Source organism: Serinus canaria, chromosome 5 (genome assembly GCF_022539315.1).
Source record: "Serinus canaria isolate serCan28SL12 chromosome 5, serCan2020, whole genome shotgun sequence".
NCBI classification, from domain to species: Eukaryota; Metazoa; Chordata; class Aves; order Passeriformes; family Fringillidae; genus Serinus; species Serinus canaria.
The window spans coordinates 60262418-60286483 of record NC_066319.1 but is presented as its reverse complement, the minus strand read 5'-3'; the positions used below and the strand labels follow the sequence as shown (position 1 = coordinate 60286483).

The following is a 24066-nucleotide window of genomic DNA, read 5'->3' as shown; positions in this document are numbered from 1 at the left end:
TCTTTTAATCTCCTCTTCCAACCTATCTGAACGCCTCTGACAGTGCCCAGTGTAAGAAATTCCTCCTCACAACACCTGTCTCCTCTCTGCTGCATTGAAGCAGCTACAGGCATTGCAATCTCAGGGATTCTTTATAAAAACCCTGATGCAGCTTCTGCAAAGCCCAGTGAGCTCCTCGTGGTCGCAGTGCCCAGCAGGGGTGGGCAGGATTCAGCTGTCTGCCATGTGAGAGAGCCAAAATTACATGTTTCCTTCTGATGCTGTAAACACAGGGAAGAGGCCAACGGGAGGCAGTCACAGAGTGTTGGAGGAGGCACTCAGGAATGAAGTATCAGCATATCAATGGGAGCACAACACCACATGGCTTTGGTACACATCAGACGCCTGGAACTGAAGATTGGTTCGTTTCTGAGTGTTCTTCCTGCTGTCAGGAGTGAAGAGCAGATCCTGCTGGCTCCTGTCAATCCAACAAAGCTGGATGGTCACTGGCTCTCCCTGACTGCCGTGGGCCAGAGTGCAGAAATGATCAGCACTCACCCAAAATCTCCTCTTGCAGATACAATCTGGGGCTCGGTTCCCTTCCCATCCCAGCAGATTTTGTCCCTCTGGTGACCACCACATTTCCACAGTTTCATCAGCTGATCTTTGAGTGCTGTGCCACGTGTCTTCCAAAGAGCACTGGGCTCTGGTTTCAGAGTCAGGTCGATTCCAGCAGTTTGTTGGTATCAAGAGTGTGGGCAAACAGTAGCTGAGGACAAGTGTGTGCACTCTCATGCTGGTCCACGTGGAGTGGGTGGGAGTGGGCAAGCTCCCCGTGGGGGCCAGAAAGCCAAACACAGCATGGGCTGCAGCCCAGCAGGGTGGGCAGGAGGTTGAGGGAGGGGATTCTTCCCCTCTACTCTGCTTTTGTGCAGTGCTGCCTCCAGCTCTGGGGCCCCCAACATGAGAAGGATGTGGAGCTGCTGGAGCAAGTCCAGAAGAGGCACAGAAATGCTCTGAGGGCTGGAGCCCCTCTGCTCAGGAGCCAGGCTGGGAGAGCTGGGGGTGCTCACCTGGAGAGGAGAAGGCTCCAGGGAGAGCTCAGAGCCCCTTGCAAGGCCTGAAGGGGCTCCAGGAGAGCTGGAGAGGGACTGGGGACAAGGGATGGAGGGACAGGACCCAGGGAATGGCTTCATCTAGGTTAGATGGGATATTGGGAAGGAATCCTGACTAGGATGGTGGGGAGACCCTGGCACAGGGTGCCCAGAGCAGCTGTGGCTGCCCCTGGATCCCTGGAAATGTCCAAGGCCAGGTTAGACAGGGCTTGGAGCAACCTGGGGTAAGAGAAAGTGAAGGAAGGGAAAGGACCCCCACCCATGACAGAGGGGGAAATGAAATGAGCTTTAGGGTCCCTTCCAACCCAGACCATTCTGGGATTCTATGTTATCAGCTGTGCTGCAGTCAAATCCTCCCCAGAGGTGCCCAAGTCCAGCCCTTACCCTGTATCCCTGTATCCTTTCTGCCCCATCTGCATGTGCACAGTGAGTGTCTCCTGCTGCCTGCACAGGTGGAATTGGGGAGCAGGGCCTGGCTGATCCCACCCCAGGACAGGAGCCCTGTGATAATTTCTGGTTCCCTGGTTGTGCAGGGTTCCCCTCCCAGCCATGGCCCCTTGTGGGTGGGTGCCCACAGGGGTGCTCAGTGGCCCAGATGAGCCCCCCAGGTGCCCTGCCCTGGGGTGGATATCTCCAGCATGTGGGTTCTTCCAAGTGTACCCAGTGCCCCCAGGTTTGGATACTCCAACTGTGGGTGCCCCAACGATCCCACTGCTCTGGCAGGAATAACCTGGATGCTGGAGCAGCCTGTCTGCTGAGCCCCCCCATCCATACCCCCTGCACGGCCGCCGCTGGTGCTGCCCCCAGTCTGGGTGCCCTCCACGACCCCGGTGCCTTGGCAGGGCTACCCTGGATGTCGGATCCTCCTATCCGCGCTGAGCCCCCCACCACCACCCCCTCGGGAGGGAATTCAGCACCCACGGGGGTGCGGCTCGCCCCGCCCGCGAGGCCCCCCTGGCTGCGCGCACCCCGGGCAGCGCTGCCGGGGCGGCCCCGCGGGTGCCGTGGGCGGGTGCCCCGGCGGGCCGGGCCGTGCCGGGCCGTGCCGCGGTGCCGCGCCGAGCGGCGGGCGGGGATGCTGCTGCTGCCGCCGCCGCCGGCTTCCCCCGCCCGCCCCGCGCCGCCGCCGCAGCCCCGCCAGACGCAGCGCGGCTCGGAGCGCGCACGGAGCCTCCCGCAGCCGCCGCCATGGCCCGGAACCGCCGGGACAGGAGCAGCTGGGGTAGGGTGGCGGCGGCAGAACCGGGGGGGAGCAGGGGGAGCGCGGACAATGCCGGGCCTGAGGCGGCCGCGGGCCGCGCCGGGGCGGGGCTGCGGCGGGAGGACGCGGGCGGGGGGCTCGACTGGCCCGGGCGGGGCGGGGGGCTGCCCGGTGCCGAGGGGACACGCGGGTGTCTGGGAGCCCCCCCGCGCTATCCCTGAGGGGCCTGGGGTCCGCCCGTCCCGCCCTACCAGCGAGACGGGGAGCGGGGCTGCGGGATGGGGCGCCCCTCGTTCCGGGGCCTCTTGAGGCGGGGTGTCCCCGGCTTGGGCTGGTGACAGCCCTCGGCTCGGCTGTGGCGGGACCCTCTGGCACACCTGGGGCCAGACAGCCCCGGCAGCTCCCTGGGGAGCCTTTGGGCTGCTCCTCCGGCTTGCCCTGACGCCCCTTCCCCCGGCCCTGCTGTCCCCTCAGCCCCCGATGGGGAATGACACCTCAGCCACCACCCCACCTCATCCGGGAGCAGGGATTCCGCTCACCCAGCCTTCCACAGGCAGAGCCACAAGGCCACCCTGGCTTGTCACCCCTCTAGAGGGGTTCCCCCGTTTCTGGAATCTGTAGGATTTAGTTGTCGAGTCACCCTCCAGACAGGGCCCATTTTGAACCCATCCCTCACAGCCCCCTGATCCCGGGGGAGCCGAGGCAGCAGTGCCGGGGAGCGCAGCGGGGGGACGGGAGGAGGAAGTTCTGTGGTGTCTTCCTGCGAGGCTTCGGATCCCTCCAGAGGCGCCTGGATCCTCCAGCAGCTGCTGCTTCCCCCTGGATGGAGCCCAGGCTGGTCCCACAGGTGGGCTGCACCCAGCAAGGGGCTCCTCCACCTCCAGCCTGCCTGGGATGGATCGCTTCACCCACTCCCACTGACACGCTGTTCCGCAGGATATCCGATTTTATCCGGCCAGTTCCCGTTATTTGAGGAGAGTCATTTGCCGTTTCCTCCGGAGCCGTAATTCCATGTGAGCTCACTCCCGGGTGCCGGCGGTATCCCGGCTCCTCAGGCAGAGCGGGTGAGCCGAGCTGTGATGTTTAGATACACAAATTACATTCTAATTTGTGTAGATGAGCGTAGGATTTCCCATGGCAATGATTAACAGCTCGGAGGCATGCTGGAGGAAGCGTTGGGGTAGCGGAGCGCCTGATCCGGGGATGGGCTTTTTGGGATAGAGGGGGGAACAGAATGGGCGAAGCTCATTTGGTCGGTGTCGTGTTCAGCTGTGACTTAATGAAGGTCCTCAGCTCCTGGGGTAAACCGGAGGGAAAACTTGCCAGGGAATGTGGTGCCATTCTCAGCTTTGTCTCGCGGAGCGTGTGACAGACGTGGCAGCCCTGACTCCGTGCGTGCCGGGAATTGCACACACGTCCACCCGCCGGTGCCTTCCCTGCACATCCTGAGAGCAGGAGGAGGGAATGCAAATGATGCCGGATGGAAGAGGAGAAAGCATCATCCTGGGAAGTACAGCCTGCATCCAGCAAGGGATTTAGGCACATTTCTCAGCCTGGGCTGCTGAGCCCTTCTCCCGGGAAATGTGATGTGTCACTGAGGGGTGAACTCTTCCTGAGCTTCTCTGCAAGAATCTGGAAGCGTCCATGGATCCAGGTGGATCTCTGTGGGATCAGCTGCCTTCTGCTGCCACCCATCCACAGCTCAGAATAATTCCCTGTATCCCACAGACATTCACCTATTCCTAGAGGATTTCCTGGCTTTTTGCCAGGCTGGTTGACATTATGAGTAAGAAATTGAGTGAAAAGCTTCTTTTTTTTTTTTTTTTTTTTTTTTTTTAACTAGGAAAGAAAAATTAAAAGCTGCCTTTATAAATTTATTTCTTCTATTTATACAACAAAACCTCATTGCCTTGAAAGCTGTGTTTACATCCAGTGACTGCAGCATTGTGTGGTGACATCAGTTCATGGGGTGACTCTTCCATGGCTACATTTTTCAGCTGGCAAAGGAGGAGGCCTGGGCTTTTCCTGAAACTAAGGCAGCAAGGAGAAAGTCTTTGCTTTGTTCTAAAACTGGGCTTATGGGTCATTAAAAATATTAACGCTATTTTGAAACGGATCAAACTTTGCCCTAGTTATTCAGGCCTGGAAACAGGCAGCTGCTTAGTGTAACCCTCCTTTGTTTCATAAAAATAATTTGCTTTTTTAAAGCTCACAGAACAAATTAGGATGAGTATGTGGGATTGCCCCCGGTCATAGCTGGGTCGCTGTCACATCCCTGGGAGCTCTGTAGGGGTGTGTGATGCATCCAAAGTAGGATTTAGCCTTGGGCTAAAGGTCAGCATCAGGTTATGCCTCATTTAAGACTCCTCCTGAATGTGCCAAGCGGTGCACAGACCTCACAACTGCTGCCAGTTGAATGGTTGAGGCAGCTGCAGATGAAAAAAAATCCCAAATAATTCCTTGCTGTGAGTAGTAGTTCCTGCTTTGCCCAAAATAAGGATTGTTAGTCCAAGTTCTCCTTGGCACGGTGAAATCCAGCCAGGTCCTGGAGGTTTGTAATAGATTACACTGAGTTTTGTCTGAAATTTTTCGTGCTTGGCAGTTGCAGATGTTCAGCAGCCTCTGATCCAGTGAGATCCCTGCTCCCAGTCACTCCTTTAAACAGCACAGACTGGAACAAATGGTGTGAAATCTCATGTTTCCCATCATGGCCAATTTTGTGTTGAAATTGGAACAGTCCACCTAGCAAGAATCCAGTTTTAAAACCATAAAAGGGACTAGAGAGGTTATAGATACTTCTTGGTGTGGGTTTTTGAGGTGGATAGGGGATTCAGGAGAGCTCCTAAAGGGAGCCAGGAAAAGCCAAGGAACTATTTTGAGGATAAGGGGCTCATCTCCAGCACAGGCCAGGGATCATCCCTGCCACATACACTGCGCACAGTGGGTTAAACTGAGAAGAAAACAATGATTTTGGTAGGTTGTTTTTCATTTTAACCATGTTAACATCCTTTGTGTTTGTTGTTTGTTTTCTGCCCTTTTATGATGGATTTTCAGTTTCCACTTCCTGGCATTTCTTTGTGACTCTGAATGGTGGGAACCTGACAAGTGAAAGCTGAGATGTTTCAGACAGAGGGGCCTTTACACAAAAAGCCAGAAATATTCACAACCAAGTGACTGGCTTGTGAAGGAGAAAAGAAAATGAAGTGCTAGGACTTGAAAGAAGAGACAAGTCAACATTTCAAGCTGAATGTGATTACAGAATCATGGAATGGGCAGGGACACTTTCCAGTAGATCAGGTTGCTCCAAGTCCCATCCAACCTGGCCTGGAACACTTCCAGGATCCAGAGGCAACCACAGCTTCTCTGGGCACCCTGTGCCAGGGTCTCACCACCCTCACAGGGAAGAATTTTTTCCTAATATCTCATCTAAGCCTGCCCTCTGGCAGTGGGAGCACTTCCCTGTGTCCTGTCCCTCCAGGTCCTCATCCAAAGTCGCTGTCCCATGGTGGCTGTGCAGGCAGCAGCATTGTACAGGAAATTGGAATAGCTGGGGTCCACCAGATGAGCAGGAGCAAGAGCAGCCTGACTTTCTCTTTTTGGGGAAAAACCAGGATGGCCTGAGCCTGCCTGGGAGTGGTGACATGGTGCCCTTGTCCTGCCTCGTGTCACGTCCATGCCAGGAGTGGTTCTGGCTTTGGCTGCCTCCCTGATTCATGGCAGTGGGAAGCAGCATTGGTTGTGTCTTGCTGCATTTTCCCTGCTAAGCCCAGGGGTGACAAACAGCACACTAAAATGTTGTTTAGGGCCTGGGTGATGTTCAGAGGCAGCAGGCTTTACATCAGCTCCCCTGGATCACTGACTGGAACCTTCTCCAGCAGGGGAAGGAGGCTGGGGCAGGTATTGTCACACTCTGCCAGGCACAAGGTGTCCCAGAGATCACTTCTGAAAGTCACTTCACTCTAGAGAGCCCCCAGGTCCTCTGTTCCTGCCAGAAATGCTCCCATTTGCCATCAGGAAAAGTGAAGTGTTACAGCAGAAAAGTAACTGAACACAGCTCTCCCCAATGGGGTGGAGGCTCTGGAGAAGGGGCTGAGTTCTGCCAAGCCCATAAAGCACATTTAAAGCACTTTATATACATAAGCATTTTATGCAGAGTGTAATAACCTTTCATGTTCTCTCCTAAAATTTCATGGTGTGTTTACCAAACTTTATTTTCAGACAATTTTAGCAGCAAAAGGGTAAAAATAGTTTAATGTCAGAAGAAACTAAATCCAGTACTGGTGGTGGAGATAAAGGGAGGCTGGTGCTGACAAATGGCAGATGAAGGACCATGCAGAAAATGTGTGCTGGGAGGGAAGAGGGAGTTCTGCAGATGGATCCCTGGAAGTGTCCAAGGCAGGTTGGATGGGGCTTGGAGCAACCTGGGAGAGTGGAATGTCCCTGCCCTTGACAGGGGTGGAATGAGATGTTCTTTAGGTTCCCTTCCTACCAAACCATTCTGGGATTCTGTGTTACCCTGGAGAATGTGGGCTTAAATATGGGAAATATTTATGGGAAATATGGGAATAGGCTTAAATGTGGGAGAGGGAGCAGGCCCAGGGTTTGCACCTGACAAACAGATCATGGCTTTTTGCTGGAGCTCTTCCAACAGTGTTTTGCCTATGGGAGGTGTCCACCTTGCTTCTGACTCAGCCATTCCTGCTATGTGAGCTGTCATGGGCACAGCTACATAACTGTCTAACCTGACCTCAAACTTGCTGAAAAAATTCTACAAAAAAACTCTGAGTTGCTTCGTTCCCCAGATAGTTTCCTGCCTGTGTCTCCAGAGCTCAGCCTGGGAATTTGACAGCAGTAGGAGCTGCTCTTGCTCCAGAGCCAGCTAAGCACTGGAGCTTCATGTAGTAGGTGTTGTAATTAAGAATTTCACATTGTACTTTGGCATTTGAGATGTTGTAACAGGCAAGTTTGAGGGCCAGTTATGATCCAAACTCTTGCTCCTGTCAGCAGTGGGAAGGTCCCAAACCACTCTTGCTATCAGCAGAATCATTCATTCCTTGTTCCCTGTGCCAAAGGGAGAAGGGGCTGAGCTGGCCACGTGGAGCTGACGCCGTGCTGCTGCCAGCTGGGTGACTCAGGGCTGGCAGGAGGAAGGTGCACTCCACATCTCCACTGCTCCAAAAAAAGCAAAGGGTGAGGATGAAGCCTGGCAGCAGCAGCCACCCTGCTCAGCTCCCTGCTCCAGCCATCCCGGGCTGCAGAGCAGGGTTCCTGCCAGGAGAACGTGGGAGTGCAGACTGGATTGGCAGAGCTGTTCACACAGCTGTGCAGCTCAGCTGTAGGAGTTTGCCCTGACTTTGGAGAGGACAGCTTGGGATCCCAAAGGGAGACTGCCAAGTGTGGCCTTTTACAGAATCACAGAGTCATTTAGGTTGGAAAAGACCTCTGAGATCATCAAGTCCCAAATACCACCTCATTTACCAGACCGTGGCACTGAGTGCCACACCCAGTTTTTCATTAAGCATCTCCAGAGGTGGTGACTCCACCACATCCCTGAACAGTCCATTGCTGTTTATGTGCCATTCTTGATTGCTGAATGACAGGGCTCCTTTTTCCATAACAGTTTTCTTCACCTGTTTCTGATGCCCTGCAGCTCCAGGGACTGTCATTGATCCATCATTTCCACAGATTCGTGGCAGCTGTGATTACATCCAGTCTGAGGAGGTGATAAATTGATCATAGTACCTAGTTGGGTACTATGAATTCTGGCTTTGCCTTCCCCTTCCTTGCTGCATTTCCCAGCTCAGCAGCCCGAGGTGGAAGGGGTTAGCATAGCAAGAGAGCCTGGCAGAGGAACATGTGGCCCTTCCCAGGTCCCAGTGGGTCTGGTCAGTGCATGGGCAGCATTTGGTGTTTCCCCTGCTTGGATCTGGGGTCCTCTGGTTCTGTGGACATGTCAAAATCCCAGCAGAGGTGTGAGCAGAGTAAAGGGAAGGTTGTATGTCTGTGCCTTCGGCTGGGTGCAGGAGAAGCATGGAGAGAGACTTATTTCCAAGACCACATAGTAGCAGGATAAGGGGGACTGGCTTCCCACTGCCAGAGGACAGGGTACATGGAAAATTTAGAAAAAGTTCTTCCCTGTGAGGATGGGGAGGCCCTGGCACAGGGTGCCCAGAGAAGCTGTGTCTGTCTCCAGATCCCTGGAAGTGTCCAGGGTAGGGCTGGACAGGGCTTGGAGAACCCTGGGATTAGTGGAAGGTGTTATTTGTGTAAGGCTTGAAACTGGCTGGGCATTAAGATCCCTTCCAACCCAAACCGTTTTGGGATTCTGTGCCACAGCAAGGCGTGGTGAATGTGTGTGTGTGTGGTTAAACCCAGTTTGGGAGGATTTCTGACCTGCTGACCTGGAACCTTTGGGGGTGTGGTGCAGAGGGGGCTGTCAGACAGGGCTTTGCCCAGCCAGGTTCCCTGCTCCACCCTCTGCAGGGCTCTGGCTCCCAGGAGCACCTCTGTCTAGACACCTCCTACAGCCCGTGCTGGGGGAATTTGCGGGCTCTCAGCTGGCTGGGCTCAGCTCTTGGGGTGCATCCTTTGTGCAGGAGCAGGGCAGGGTTTGCTGGGGTTTGCTGGGCACCACCCTGCTCTGAGTCTCCAGGGCACACGCGTCGCTTCCACGCTTTATTCCCCGTTTTTCCCTGGTTGGCTGGATCAGGTGCCGAGCTCTGCGCCAGCCGTGGAGGGGAGGAGAGGATTCCTGGTGCATGCTCGGAGCTCCCTGCCCCTCCCAGCCTCCTCAGATCATTGTGGCACAGGGAGCTCGCTCAGCTCAGCCACAGAGAGCAGAGCTCGTGTGCCAGCAGCAGCCGGGCTGAACGTGCCCAGTGCAGGGGAGATGCTCGGGCAGGGGTGGCTGTGTTGCCCAGAGCTGTTGTGGAGGGCAGATAAGCTTCCTGCAAACTGCAGCTCTCTGGAGAGCATCCAGAGGGATGGAGGCTGACTGCAGGCTCTGTTCAGGGCTTGGCTCGTGGTGCTGTTGGTGGCACTGTGATATGTTTGGGATGGAAACTCCAGAAAGGAGCCACACAGATATCACTGCTGGTCAAAGAGATCCCCTGAGAGCTGCTGATAAGCAGCCTGACATGGTGCATACAGGATCCTCTGTTCCAAGGAACAAGCAAGTTCAAGCTTCTCATCAAACCTCGATTTTCTCTCCTTGCTAGTTTGTTCTCCATGCACTAATTTGGTTTGAATGCCCTGAGAAGGGCAGCACTGCCTGACATTGGTGTTTGTGTGTGTGACATCTGAGCTGGGGTTGTTTTGCCTGGAGAAGAGAAAGCTCCAGGGACACCTCACTGTGGCCTTCCAGGACTTGGAAGTGGCTTATAAAAATGGAGAGTGACTTTGTACTTGGGCAGATAGGGACAGGACAAGGGGAAATGGATTTAAACTAAAAAAGGAGAGATTAGATTAGATTAGATTAGATTAGATTAGATTAGATTAGATTAGATTAGATTAGATATGAGGAAAAAATTCTTCTCTGTGAGGGTGGGCAGGCCCTGGCACAGGGTGGCCAGAAAAGCTGTGGCTGTCCCTGGATCCCTGGAAGTGTTCCAGGCCAGGTTGGACAGGGCTTGGAGCAACCTGGGATAGTGGAAGGTGTCCCTGCCCATGGGAACAAGATGATTTTTAAGGTCCCTTCTAACCCAAACCATTCTGGGATTGTCATTTCAGCAGGAGAATTGGAGGCCAGGCTGCAGCCCCTGCTTTCCACAGGATAGCTGAGAATCCTGGGATCCAGGAGAGCCTGAGAGCAGGGCTGGCAAATTGGCCTCCTCAGGCTCTGCTCAGGCAGTGTTTGCACAGATGATGGGACATGGCTGTGTTTCATGCTCTGGAATGAAATGTATTTATTGTGCAGGCTCACATGAGGACAGGGCTGATTCCTTTGTGGCACTCTGGGAAGCAGTCAGCATTTCTGTGACCTGTTCTTCCATGGCTGAGGGAGAACAGGCTCCAGCACGCACTCACCAAACATTGCATAGTTAGTGGCATGTCATTAACTCCTAGAGAAGAATAAATTAAATAAATTACATTAGACATGTCTGTAAGTCCACACACAGGCACAATGTGAAATATGCTGTTTCAATTTAATTAATTTAGTCCAAAGCAAGTCAGGCCAGTTAAAGAATTCTTTGCTTTTTTTATGCTGTCTGACAGCAAATCCTGCTCTCCTTCCCCTTCCCACTTACAGTGGCCATATGGAAAAGATCTGTGGCTTCCACCCTGCTCCAGAGCCATGGGGGTGAGCTGTTATAAAATGGGCAGAAGGAGCCGGATCCTGTGAATTTCTGAATGAGCAGCTGGAGAATTGACGTAATTGCAGAGCCGAGAGAAAGGAGGAGTCAACTCAGAAAAGGAGTGAAAACAAGAGTGTGTTCAGGAAAGCTGAGCTCTCCTTCCTTTCCTTTTTGGCTGGATGAGTTTTTGCCACTGCCAGGTACAGCTTCCTTCAAGGCAAAAAATTCATTTATGGCCAGAAAGACCAGTTAAAATCATTGACTTCCAGTAGTGTGCAGCCATTTTATAAAATAATCCCTGGCTCTGCAGTGGGGCAGATAATCTAATAAACAGAACCTGGAAGCTTCATCACATGGAAATATGAATATAAATATGAAAAAGATAGTTTTGTCTGCAGATAGCCTACGTGAAAGAAGCAGAGATAGGGATGAAATTAGTTCAGAGACCTGCTTAATATAATCTGTCTTTCCTGTTGACTCCAAGGACCTGGGGAATCAACATATCCTGCTCATAATGTTTTGTGTTGTGCAAACAGCCTGGTTCTGCTCGTGTTCAGGTGATGGGAATAAGGATGTCCCCTAGGAGACCGTGGCCACTTCTGTGTCTGGAGACATTCTCCCAAAATCTGTTCATGTCTTCTTAAAAAAATTATTCTCCTTCAGATTATGATGATTTGAAGGGACAAAACAATCCCTTCTCCTCTGCACTGGTTGTTGGTTCAGCTGCTGGAAAGAGCAGAGTGAGGAGGTGTGGAAGATCCCATCCAGCACCAGGAGAGGGGATCTGGCCTCAGGTGTCCCTGTGGCAGGGCATGGCAGGGGACTCTCCTCAGCCCCTGTCCTGGTGCTTGGATCCTTGCCCAGGACTGGGAGGTCCATTCAGTTCTCTGAGCCAGGGGCATCCAAGGATTTGTGCCCATCTTGGTACCCACTGCTAGTGCAGGATGAGTAAACACATCAGTCATGGAATCCCAGAATAGTTTGGGTTGGAAGGGACCTCAAAGTTCATCCAGTGCCACCCCTGCCATGTCAGGGACACTTCCCACTGTCCCAGGCTGCTCCAAGCCCTGTCCAGTCTGGCCTTGGGCACTTCCAGGGATCCAGGGGCAGCCACAGCTGCTCTGGGCACCCTGTGCCAGGGCCTGCCCACACTCATAGGGAACAATTCCTTCCTAAAATCTAATTAAATCTCTCCTCTTTTAGTTTGAAGCCATTCCCTGGGTCCTGTCCCTCCATGCCTTGTCCCCAGTCCCTCTCCAGCTCTCCTGGAGTCCCTTCAGGCCCTGCCAGGGGCTCTGAGCTCTCCCTGGAGCCTTCTCCTCTCCCAGTGAGCACCCCCAGCTCTCCCAGCCTGGCTCCAGAGCAGAGGGGCTCCAGCCAAAGTTCTGGTCCCACTTCCCTCTGTCTCTGTGCCTGAGATGGTATTTGTCTGGTCTGGGAAGGTGGCACAGCTCTTGCACCCTGATGGCTGAGTTAGAGTCAGAAATATTTAAGTTTAATTTGATTTACAGATTTTTTCTTGCCCCCACCATGAGTCACATCCTATCCAAGGATCTCTGGGCTGTCCTTTCTGTGCAGCTGGAAGAAGAAAATAAAAATAGGACTTGGCTTAGGTGAGCAGGGCTTTGGGAAACACCCCAAGAGAGGAGGCATTTCCTTATCCTTTCTATGGCCCTTGCAGCTTGGCAATGCTTAAAAAGAGCACAGGAGCCTTTGGCACCTGTTGGGAATGGCTCAGTGCTGGAAAATGTGTGTGCTGTGAGCCTGCTCTCAGAAATTTGAAATGAGAAATTTTTTTTAACTTTTTTTTTTTTCCCCTGGAGGCCCTGTGCAGTGACACGGTGCTCGGGGGGATTTTAGTGCTGCAGTCTGGTGGAGAATCTGCTTTTCACACCATTTGGGACTTTTGTTTAGTTAAAAAACCTCCAAGCAATGGAAAGAAAAGATCTTTGTCTTTCAGCTGTGAGCAAAGAAAGCTCATAGTATATGTCCAAGAGCCACCAGAAATCCCCTGGCAACCAGGCCTAATGATCCTGGTACTTCCTTGCAGGATCTTAGGAAATCACAAAAGTGCTGCTGTTATTTAAAATATGGAGTTACTGCTGGAGGCTTCTTTATAGAGAGGCCCAGAATGGGCAAATCCTATTCCTCTTGATATTTATAACTTCTCTTTTAGTGTGTGCACACATAGTCCTTGTGCTTTGAAACAGCTCAAAGCTGGGTCCCCAAGGTCAGGAGCTGAAACAGAGACTGGGGAGGTTTAACTTGAGGCAAAACTTGGGAAAGTTACAGCCTGAGGCAGCAAACTGGGAAGTTTTTGTTGGAATGTGGGGGGAACTTTCCATCTCCCTCTCCTTTTCCTGCTGGCAGGGAGGTTTCCCAGGGCTGTAGGTGAGCTGACTGGCGCATTAATCACCTTCAGCATCTCTTCCCTGTGCTGGAAAGTTTGGAAAGACCAGGAAAGGAAAATTACTGGAGCCAGCCTGCTCTTTGCAAATCCCAGGGCTGCAGGTCTTAAAATGCATCTGGCTCCTGTGAGACCCTCCTGTGTGAGCCCTGCACAGGGAACTTGGCCACTTCCAAGTGGGAAGTGCTTGTACTCTGTGTGTGCTTCCCACTTGGGAGCAGCAAAGTGGCTTTTATCAGGATGGGCTTTGTGTCTGCGTGGCCTGATTCCTGCTGGGAGTGTCCTGGGGGATGCTGATGGCAGGAACAGCAGATTGCACTTGGAGCATCAGCTCAGGCTGCAGATGGAACAGGGATGTGTTGCTGCAGGAGCAGCAGTGGCACAGGATACACAAAGGCAGCATCCTTTTAAAAGCCAGAGCTGTGAGAGCCTTGGACACCTCAGCTGGAGAGCTGCTCCTGTTTCTGAGTCAGCCTTCAGGAAGGACCTGGTGGGGAGTGTCCAGAGGAGAGCAGATCCCTGGATAATGTGGTAGAAGGGATGATAAGAAGGCTTGGACCTCACTTTTCCAGCTGAGAAAGGACCAAGGGAGGTGTCATGGTCATGTTTATGCAGGGAGTTGCAGGGATCTGTTTTCCATGCAGGATAAAATCTAACAGATATGTTTTGCCAAGGGAGATTCCAGCAGGGAATTCTCTGCCTGTGTGGAGCACGGGGTCAGATGACCCCAGAGAAGCATGGAGTCTCCACTGGAATGTCTGAGGCCAGGTGCAGCAGATCTGCTCTGGATGTTGCCATTTTGGGATGGATATTTGAGTTTTTGGATCTCTTAGCACCCTGTCCAGCCCCACTGTCACCATCATATTTTCTGGAAAAATCCTCTTGCCCAGGATTCTTCTCCTGGGAAGCTGAGAAGCCTCAGAGAAAAAGGGAAACCATATGATCTCATTGCTTCTCCTGTGTTGTGCTCATGTGGAATGTGTTTGGAGATTGTTTACCCACAGGTGATTGTTCCATTGGAATTTTGGTGTGAGTGTTTTCACTCTTTGGCCAATCAGGGGCTCTGGAAGAGTCAGGAGTTTTCATTATTATCTTTTTAGCCTTCTGTGAGTATCCTTTCTGTATTTTTTAGCATGGTTTAGTTTGGTATTCTTTAATAGAATATAGTATCTTAAAATAATAAATGAGCCTTCTGAGAACATGGAGTCAGATCCATCATTCCTTCCTTCATCTGGGAACCCCACAAACACAAGATCAGTGCAGAGGAAGGCACCAAACCCTCTCATTTTCCCTGTTCTCACAGGCAGTTTTGCAGACAAGACTTACGAGTGGAGCTCTGAGGAGGAGGAGTCAGTGAGGAAGGCAGGGCCAGTGCAGGTGCTGATTGTCAAAGATGACCACTCCTTTGAGCTGGACGAGGCCGCCCTGAACCGCATCCTGCTCTCCGAGGCTGTCAGAGACAAGGAGGTGGTGGCTGTGTCCGTGGCTGGAGCTTTCAGGAAAGGAAAATCATTCCTGATGGACTTCATGCTGCGCTACATGTACAACAAGGTAAGGCTGCAGCTCAGGGGCCCTTCCCAGGCCTGCTGTTCCTCCTTGCTCCCATGTGCTGCTCAGGGATGAGCTGGGCAAGATTTGGTGCTTTAGGAATGCTCAAGGCTCTCATGAGTGTGGGTTTCACAAAATAAAGCAGAGCAGATCCTTCCCCAGGCAGAAGTTTCTTTTGGACTTGACTTTGGAGCAGGAATGTTCACATCTGCTGCCCTGAATCACAGAATCATTTAGGCTGGAAAAACCCTGTAAGATCATTGAATCCAGCTGCAAACCCAGCATCACCTTACTCACAGTGAACCATATCCTCAGGTGTCTTATCCGTGTCTTTTCAACACTTCCATGGATGGGGACTTCACCACTGCCCACGGCAGCCTGTTCCAATGTGTGACCACCCTTCCAGTGAAAAAAATTTTCCTGATATCCAATCCAAATCTTCCCTGGTGTAACTTCAGATTGTTCCCTCTTTTCCTGCTGCTTTTTCCCTGAGAGCAGAGCCCTATTCCCACCTGGCTGCCATCTCCCATCAGGGAGTTGTGAAGGTGCCCCCTGAGCCTCCTTTTCTCCAGGCTGAGCCCCTTTCCCAGCCCCTTCAGCCCCTCCTGGGGCTCCAGACCCTTCCCAGATCCATTCCCTTCCCTGGACACTCTCCAGCCCCTCCATGTTTTTGTTGTGAGGAGCCCGAAACTGGCCCCAGGATTTGAGTAAAAGGAAGGAAAAACTCCCTTCTGGGGTTCTTAGCCCTTTTTGCCACCTCCAGCACCTGCTTCTGTTCCTCCCTGCAGGAGTCAGTGGACTGGGTTGGGGATAACAACGAGCCCCTGACCGGTTTCTCCTGGAGGGGCGGCTCCGAGCGGGAGACGACCGGGATTCAGATATGGAGCGAGGTGTTCCTGGTGGACAAGCCTGATGGCACCAAGGTGTGTGTGTGTCTCTGCTGCTGCCAGCTCACTTCCCTCATTTTCCAGCCTCTGAGACTCTCCTGCCTTGTCTTAGGTGGTTGTCCAAACCTTCCTTAGGGAAGGTTTTCAATACTGTCTCTATTTTAGTAAGTGAAGGAAGTGATGTAAAAATGTTTTCAAAGAATGTAATTTTGATAATAATTTTTGGCATGGGTATTTCACAGAGCTGAGGGGTGGAATGTGGTGGTTTTGCATGGGAGGCATTTATGGAAGTGCTGTAAAAACTCCTGTGTAATTGACAGTCTGTAGAACCACTGGGAAGTTGTACCCACCTCTGTGAAAAACACATGTTAAAGATGGATTTAACACAGTGAGGTGATGGGATGTCCAAGTGTCCCTTTAATTCTGGGCATCCCAGAGTTTATTTCTGTACTATTCCCAAAAATCTTGAATCTCATGTCCTTGCAAACTCCTTGTCTTTCCTAGGGTAGGAGTTGTAAAGTGGAGTTTCTTCATTCAGAGCTGTCACAGTGGTTTTGGAGCATCCTGCCAGGAATATTTGTATTTATCTGCACTTCAACGCAGGGCATGGCACCCAAGTGACACTGAGGCATTCAGGGTGTGATTCCTGATGCTGGCTGGGTGTGTTGGGGTTCTGAAGGTGCAGTTTGTGTTTGGGTTCTGGTGCAGACTCAGCAGAGCCTCCTGTGCACTGACAGCAGGTGTCTGAGGAGCAGAGCAGTTCCCCCCTTGCCTTGCAGAGCATTCATTTTGCTGCCTGCTGGAGTCACCCTGCTGTCAGGAGTGGCTGGGGATGAGCTTTTCCTTTGTCCCCCACCAGTGAGGAGGCTGAGGCAGAAGCAGTGAGGCCCCAGCACAGCCCCCCCAGCTGGCACTGCCCCTGTGGCACATGGGGGTGCTGACAGGAGCTCTGTGCCCCGCAGGTCGCGGTGTTGCTGATGGACACCCAGGGCACCTTTGACAGCCAGTCCACCCTCAGGGACTCTGCCACCGTGTTTGCCCTCAGCACCATGATCAGCTCCATCCAGGTAAGAAACCTCTGAGCTGGAGGAATTCAGCCCCAGGAGCTACAGAGCCTGTCAGGGCTTCCCTTCCTACACTTGTGCCAGCACCACCTGGGCCTTGCCCGTGTCCCCATGGGGATGTCACAGGCTTTAGCCACACCAACCATGTGTTAGCCCCAAGGACAGGCTGTTCTGAGTGATCTGAAGTTGGTTTTTTATTTAAATGCAGGTTTATAACTTGTCCCAGAATGTGCAGGAGGATGATCTGCAGCACTTGCAGGTAAGAGAAGCTTTGGGGTAACCTAATTGTGACTATTTACAAGGGCCTGGAGTGACAGGACCACAGGGAATGGCTTCCACTCCTGGAGGGCAGGGTTAGGTGGAATAATGGGAAGGAATTTCTGCCTCTGAGGCCCTGGTACAGGTTTCCCAGAGAGGCTGTGGCTGCCTCATCCCTGGAAGTGTCCAAGGCCAGCTTGGATGAGAGCTGAAGCAGCCTTGGATAGTGGAAGGTGTCCCTGCCCATGGCAGGGGTTGGAACTGGGTGGGATTTCAGGTCCCTCCCAACCTAAACCATTTTTATTCTGGGATTGTGAATTAGCAGCCTGGGTGTTGCCATCTGGTGCTGGCTCAGTGCAGGTGACCCTCTACGGGTGATTCCAGCCCTGACTGTTGGAGACAAGCAGCTAATGGGATTTTTGTGACACAGGTGTCCTGCCTATTTCCTAGAATTACCTCCTGCTTTCTCTTCTGTTCAGTTGATTGATTGGTTGATTAATTAAGTAGGTTTTTCCAGGAGCTTAAGGAAAGGAAAGAAAAGCAAAAGTCCAGCTGAAAAAAATCAGCATTTGAATACTTTTGAACTATCTCAGTCCATAAATATTATTAACAATAACAGTTCTTTAACACTGAATTTATTCAGTGTAGCTCTGATCTTTCAGTTTGGATTTTAAGCCATGACTGTTTAACAAGTTGACCCATTTTTAGGCATCTGTGAAACACATTATTGTGCCTTCAGTTAGAAATTAGAGTGCAGAGAGACTGGAGAGCCTTCAAACCTTGCTGCTAGGCTGATTTTAGAGTCTTTGCACAGCAGGGGTTTGCAGGGAAAGTACTTATTTCTGAATTCATTTCCTTTCCTTCCTGGAGTGTTTGTAGGGAGCAGGGCTCCAGCAGCCCCTGGAGCATGAGAAGGTTCTGGTTGGTATGAAACCAGCAGCAAGCAGCTGATCTGAGCCATTTTCCACAGATTTGGCAGCCAAAAGCTCCAGGCTGGGATCTCTGAGATGAGAGCTCAGCAGGGTGATGGTTCCCCAGCAGCTCCCTGTGCCTCTGGGATGGGAGCTGGGAGCCCAGAGCCTCTTTGTGTCCAGCTCTGCACGTGGTGCTGGTAGTGCTCACTCATAAACACCCCTTGCTGCTCCAGAGAATCAGAGAGTTCCCTCCAGGGACCCACAGGGATCATTGATCAGCTCCTGGCCCTGCCCAGACCCCCAGCAATCCCACCCTGGGCATCCCTGGCAGGGCTGTCCCAACCCCCCTGGAGCTCTGGCAGCCTCGGGGCTGTTCCCATTCCCTGGGGAGCCTGGGCAGTGCCAGCACCCTCTGGGGGAGGAACCTTTCCCTGAAATCCATCCTGACCCCGGGAAGAGACTCAGGGCCAGGTTTTGGTGTGGTGTGAAGTGAGGGTGCAGAGGGTGCTGTGGGCTCAGAGCAGCAGGTCACTGACCCCAGTGCTGGGTGTTTTCCAGTCCCTTCTATTCCTTGTTCATGACTGGAGCTTCCCTTATGAATTCTCCTATGGATCTGATGGTGGGGCAGGATTTTTGGAGAAGAGCCAGCTGGCCTGGCTCAGCTCCAGCCTTTCCCTGGTCCTGTCCCTGTCACACAGCTCAGTGCTGGTGCCTCTGTGTCCCACGGTGACAAACTCACTGTCCTGTCCTTTCCTTTCCTTCTCCTTCCAGCTTTTCACCGAGTACGGCCGGCTGGCCATGGAGGAGACATTCCAGAAGCCTTTCCAGGTGAGTCCCAGGATCCTGGCCAGCTCGGGTGTCCCGGAGCCCGCTGGCTTCACCACGAGGTGTCACTGCAGTTTGCAGCGTGGGAGGAGATGGGACTGCCTGGGCATCGGCTCAGCTGCTCCAAGGAAGGGCTTTGTGCTCCCTTGCTTCCAAATCCATCCAACATCCCTCCTTCTTTCCTGCCCCAACCCCTGCCTTCCCAAGAGCTCTGCCCTGTCCTGCCAGGCTTTGGTTTTGCAGGAGGTTTGTCACACTCTGTAGTCAGGAACTCTGGCCAGCCGTTGTTCTGAGAGGTTTGAACTCACCTGCCCTGGCAATCCCTGCTCCTGGCCAAATGAAAGGATAAGGATTAGCAGAGCTGTGGGAAAACTCGGTGTAAGTGGGGTTTTAACTTCAAATTAGGGACATCTGTTCATCCTTCTGCTCCCCAACCTGTGAAAAGCTGGTGTTAAAAAAGGGAGAGCATTGGGCATTCCCAGTAGGTGAGGTTGGTTCCTGTTTTTAGAGACACAGGAATGTTTTGATTAGGTTGGGTGAGGGTTTGTGAACTTCCTAAAGTAAAAACCAGCAGAGAACAAAGCATGCTGGAAAAATCCAAAGAGGAATTGGGAATGAGGTACAGCTATTTTACATTTGCTTTCCCACATAAAAAAAGAATTGTTGTCCTGGAAGGACTGAGGGGTTTATAAGGTGTCTGTGGTCAGGAAGTGGAAATAAAAGGTTAAAAAGTACAACAAATGGACAAATTGAATATTGGATTCTGCTGTGATAAATGGTAAAACTAAAAATATCTATGGTAAAAATTTATGACAGGAGAGAGCTTGAAGAACGTTGTAACATGGTACAGCAAAAAACCAGACATTAAATAAATATTCCTGCTCCTTATTTAAAGACTGTGGGGATAATGTAGCCAAATATTCCAGTGAAACTGAGATACTTCCTACTCCATCAGTGAAAAGGAGGCTGTGAGGGGAGACTTAAACATGCTTAAATCATTAGGGCTGGGTAAGAGGCTCTGATTCTCCCAAACTCTGTAATTGCTGTCGAGCACAGTTTGTGGATGGTGAGTCTTGTCAAACAATCCCATTATCAGTTTTTGAAAGACACGAGCTGGGTTGATAAAGGTAACTCTCACCATGATGCATTGCCTTCTGTCAGCCTTATCTCTCCAGGATGCTGATGGAAAGCAAATGAAGTCAGCATTGGCTGGTTTAATCCATAGTTAATGGATTAAAAACTCATTAACTGATAGATGCCAAAGCACGCTGAACTAATTGGAACTAATTGTGGGGAATCATCATCCTTCAGAAGTGTTTCCTTGGGATCCCCCCAGGCTCTCCCTGATTCAATGTCATCTTCATTAATGATCAGGGGAAAATTATCAAATGAAGCTGGGAACCCTTGTGGGTGTGGCAGATGTGACAGATGTGGCAGAGGGGTCAGTGGTGCTGTGGCCAGGTGAGGAATGATCTCCTGTCTGCATCCAGCACGGGCTGCTTCCTGCAGAACATGTTTTAAATGGGACAGGGTGGATTAGAAGCAGGAAACACGAGGGTGGGCAGGCCCTGGCAGAGTTTTCTCAGAGAAGCTGTGGCTGCCCCTGGATCCCTGGGAGTGTCCAAGGCCAGGCTGGGCAGGGTTAGGAACAACCTGGGATGGTGGAAGTGTCCCTGCCATGGCAGCTTTAAGGTCCCTTCCAGCCCAGCCCAAACCATCCTGGGATTCTCCAAGTGTGATGGTGAATAAACTGCAGTGGCACTGATCCTGCTGGAAGGGAAGGGAAGTGAGACTTGGCAGTGGAAAATTCACATTTCCCTTTGTCTCCCTCCTCTCCTCACATTGAGGAGCCCTCACCAGAGGCTGGCCCTGAACGTGGGGCCTTCACAAAGGCAATGGTAAACACGGCCTGTCTGGAACAATTTTACTTGAGGAGGAAAAAATAATAATTCCCAATTCATAATGTGTTTGTGGAAAAGTCCTAAGCATGGGCATGTCTCTGAAGCATCTCCTGGGGTTTGAGAACAGCATGTCCTGAACCAGCTCACTGGGTGCACTCACTGTGGCTTCTCCTGCAATTCAAAAAGGCCAACTCACTGTTCTCTCCTCTTTTTTTAACTTTTTCTGATGTTTTATGGAAGAGAAATAGCAGGAATATTTCCCCTCCCTCCATTAGATTTTTGTTCTAAACATAGATAAATTTAGGGAAATTCCAGTGAAATGGGTTCCACTTGCTGACCTGCTTATCCTTGTTCCTGAGAGGAACCCTGGCACCTCTGCCAGGCCCTCCTGGCCTTTGGCATTCAGGACTTCCCCCTCCAAACCCTTTATTTCCTACATGGGATCTTGTACAGATCAGGCAGTGGAGACCTGATGTTTTTTCTGAAAACCTTTTTTTTTTTTTTTTTTTTTAAAGATTCAAAGTTGACCATTCTGGTATTTATTTATTTATTGCCCAGAAACTTTGAATGCCTCAATAAAGATTACAAAAGCCAATGATTTCTTATTCACCCTCATTCCTCTGCATCTGCTTCTCATTAAAAGTCTGTCTGGAAGGCTGCCCAGTGAAAAAGGCTGAAAAAAATGAGCCTGTAGAATTCCCATAGGAGGGAACTAAATGTGGCTGGAATTAGGGAGCTTGCTGCCTTTTGTCCTGGTTAGCAGCAATCCCTTTTCTTGGGCACTTTGGGTGATTGATGATGTTCTCCCAGCCAGGGACTCAAACTGGTGCAGCAGTTTGGGGGGGCTGGGACAGTGGAGTGCTCTCAGTCCCTGCACCCTGGGACCTCTCATTTCCACCAGGAAAGGTGGGAGATGCTGCTGGAGCTGGGGAGAGACTCAGGGCCAGGTTTTGGGGTGTGAGTGAGGGTGAGGGTGCTGTGGGCTCAGAGCAGCAGGTCACTGACCCCACTGTTTGTGTGTTTTCCAGTCCCTTATATTCCTTGTTCGTGACTGGAGCTTCCCTTATGAATTCTCCTATGGATCTGATGGTGGTGCCAGATTTTTGGAGAAGAGGCTGAAGGTATGCTTTGCCTGCTCTTGGTTCTGGAGAGTGGAAGTGTCCCTGCCCATGGCAGGGATGACCTTTAAGGTCCTTTCCACCCTGATCCACGCTGTGATTCCATGATTTTCCTGTTCAGCTGAGTGGCCTCAGCACTGGAGGTCAGGTGTGAGCTGCAGTGCTGGTTATGGTCACACTCAGTGCCTTGAAATGCCAGAGGAGGCATTTGGGGAGGGTGAATTTCCCAGAGGAGGCATTTGGGGAGGGTGAATGTCCTTGCCATGTTCAGGGTTCTGCCCAAGCCCAGCTCCCTGGGATTCTCTGGGAGAGTCCAAAGCACTGGGAGCCAGCAGATTCCCAAGAGACTGGGAATGATGCTTTAGTAATTAGGGAGTTGTACAAACAAAATGATGGGCAAGGGCTGTTTGGGATCAGTCAGGAAATGCATGGATGATCTGGTAGTGGAGAGACCTGATTATATGTGAGACAGGCAAGGCCCTGGTGGGAAATCCCAAATGTTTTTGTATTCCAGTCATCCATGGACATGTGCCTTTTCCAGATGATAATAACATGCTCCAGGGCATGTGGTCAGGGATACTCCAGTTCCTTCTCTTTGTCCTCATGCCTATGGAATCTTCTCCTTTCCCCCACAGTGTGGAGTACCCTGTGCTCCTGCCAGCTTTATCCCAGTATTCCTATCAGAAGGAAACTCACTGGCCCCAAACTGTGGGAAGTAGATGGGCGGCACCAAGCTCTTCTCTCTGGTGACCAGTGACAGAACCTGAGGGAGCAGCTGGAGCTGTGCCAGGGGAGTGGAATTGGATATTGGGGAAGGGTTCTTCCCCCTCAGGATGCTGCCCAGGCTCTTCAGGGAATGGTGACATTCCCAAGGTTGCCAGAGCTCCAGGGGGGTTTGGACAGCACTCCAGGGATGCCCAGGCTGGGATTGTCTGTGCAGGGCCAGGAGCTGGACTCTGATCCTTGTGGGCACACCCAGCTCAGGATGTTCTGATTCCTTATCTCCACAGGTGTCAGGCAATCAGCACGAGGAGCTGCAGAATGTCAGGAAGCACATCCACTCCTGCTTCACCAAAATCTCCTGCTTCCTCTTACCTCACCCCGGCCTCAAAGTCGCCACCAACCCCAATTTCGATGGAAAACTGAAAGGTACAAAGGCAAAACTCTGGTTTCTCCCCAGATTCCTTAGAAACCCTGCCAGACTGCTTGTTCCTGAAACCCCCAAAAGTATTTTCCATGAAAAAACTTCTGGGAGAGGAGTTGGATCCTCCTCCCAGAGCTGTTCACACTCCCTTCTGCTTCTCCCCAGTGCAGCAGACAAATGTGGAGGGAGAAAAGGTGTGGGAGGCTGACAAGGCCTGAGAGCTACTGGCAATACCCAGTGAGAGGAAAACTGGGAAGGGCAGGGATGGCACTGGATGTTTGTGGATGTGGTGTTAAAGCTGCAGTGAATTCCTGTGCTGCTGCAAGGCTGCTGCTCTTGGTGGGTGGAAGGCTGGTTCCACAAGCTCTCAGAACAGTTATTTCCCTTTGAAAAGCTTTCCAGGGAATATTTAATCTGCCTGATTTATCTGATCAGTGGTTTCCCTACAGGGCAGGCTTGGTTCAGCAGGTTAAAAAAAGAGAGAAGGAGAGAAGAGCTGTGGTGAGATTCTCCACCCCAAAAGGAGCCACGTGCTGGGGATATTTTTAGGTGTTTGTTGTGAACTCCTCAGCAGCCTGGCTGGTTCCAGGCTGCTGCAATCTTAGCAATAAAGTGGACCATTAGCTACTTCAAATAAATTAGCAGGCAAAGATGTGAGTTTTCCCCTGGTTTTGTCTGGCTCAGACTTGCTCTGCTGGCAAACTCTGTGCAAAGCAGGAGGGAGATGTGCTGGTGGAAACTGAGCTGAGCCTTGGAACTCCCCCTTCATCTCAGGTGCTGAGGAGTGTGGAACAAGTGCTGTGTGCAGACAGGAGCTGTCAGCAGCTTCTTGACACAATTCTCACAAATTTCTTGTTGCCTCAGAGCTGTACTCAGCTTTTTGTGCTCTGATAGAAGAAATGTGGGGGATTTTCCCTGCTTTCCATACCTTCCTGGCTGTTGCATTGGTTTTTTCTGCCTTCAGTCCTATGCAGTTGAATTTAATGGAAACACCAGAAATCCCACCCTGTGCATCCCTGAGAGCTTTGTCCAAATCCCCCTGGAGCTCTGGGCAGCCTTGGGGTTGTGCCCATTCCCTGTTGAGCCTGTTCCTTCCACCCTCTGGGGAAGAACCTTCCGTGGCAGGGGACTGGAACATGATGGTCTTTCATGTCCTTTCCAACCCAGACTATTCTGGGACTCTGTGATGCTTCTGGGACTCTCTGATGCCTCTTTTTTTCTTTTTTTCCCCAGAAATAGATGATGAGTTCATCAAGAACTTGAAGATTTTGATTCCTTGGCTTCTCAGTCCAGAGAACCTGGACATTAAGGAGATCAATGGAAACCACATCACCTGTCGAGGCCTTGTGGAGTATTTCAAGGTGTTTATCTCAGAGAGAGTGGATTTATTCCTCTGGGGAATCTTGCTGAA

At 51.6% G+C, this 24066-nt stretch overlaps 1 protein-coding gene across 2 annotated transcripts in view; it reads left to right on the top strand.

The window, feature by feature from the left end:
* The first annotated feature begins 2222 nt into the window (after window positions 1-2222).
* The window catches only part of ATL1 (atlastin GTPase 1), a 30588-nt gene continuing 8744 nt past the window's right edge, over window positions 2223-24066 (top strand). For both annotated transcript variants that reach the window (XM_050975502.1, XM_050975501.1), the window contains exons 1-9: window positions 2223-2316; window positions 14300-14547; window positions 15333-15467; window positions 16394-16498; window positions 16704-16754; window positions 18439-18495; window positions 21422-21514; window positions 22522-22660; window positions 23889-24016. In XM_050975502.1, coding sequence (XP_050831459.1) covers window positions 2283-2316; window positions 14300-14547; window positions 15333-15467; window positions 16394-16498; window positions 16704-16754; window positions 18439-18495; window positions 21422-21514; window positions 22522-22660; window positions 23889-24016 — 990 coding nt within the window. In that variant the 5' untranslated portion in view covers window positions 2223-2282. The remainder of the gene's footprint in view (window positions 2317-14299; window positions 14548-15332; window positions 15468-16393; window positions 16499-16703; window positions 16755-18438; window positions 18496-21421; window positions 21515-22521; window positions 22661-23888; window positions 24017-24066) is intronic.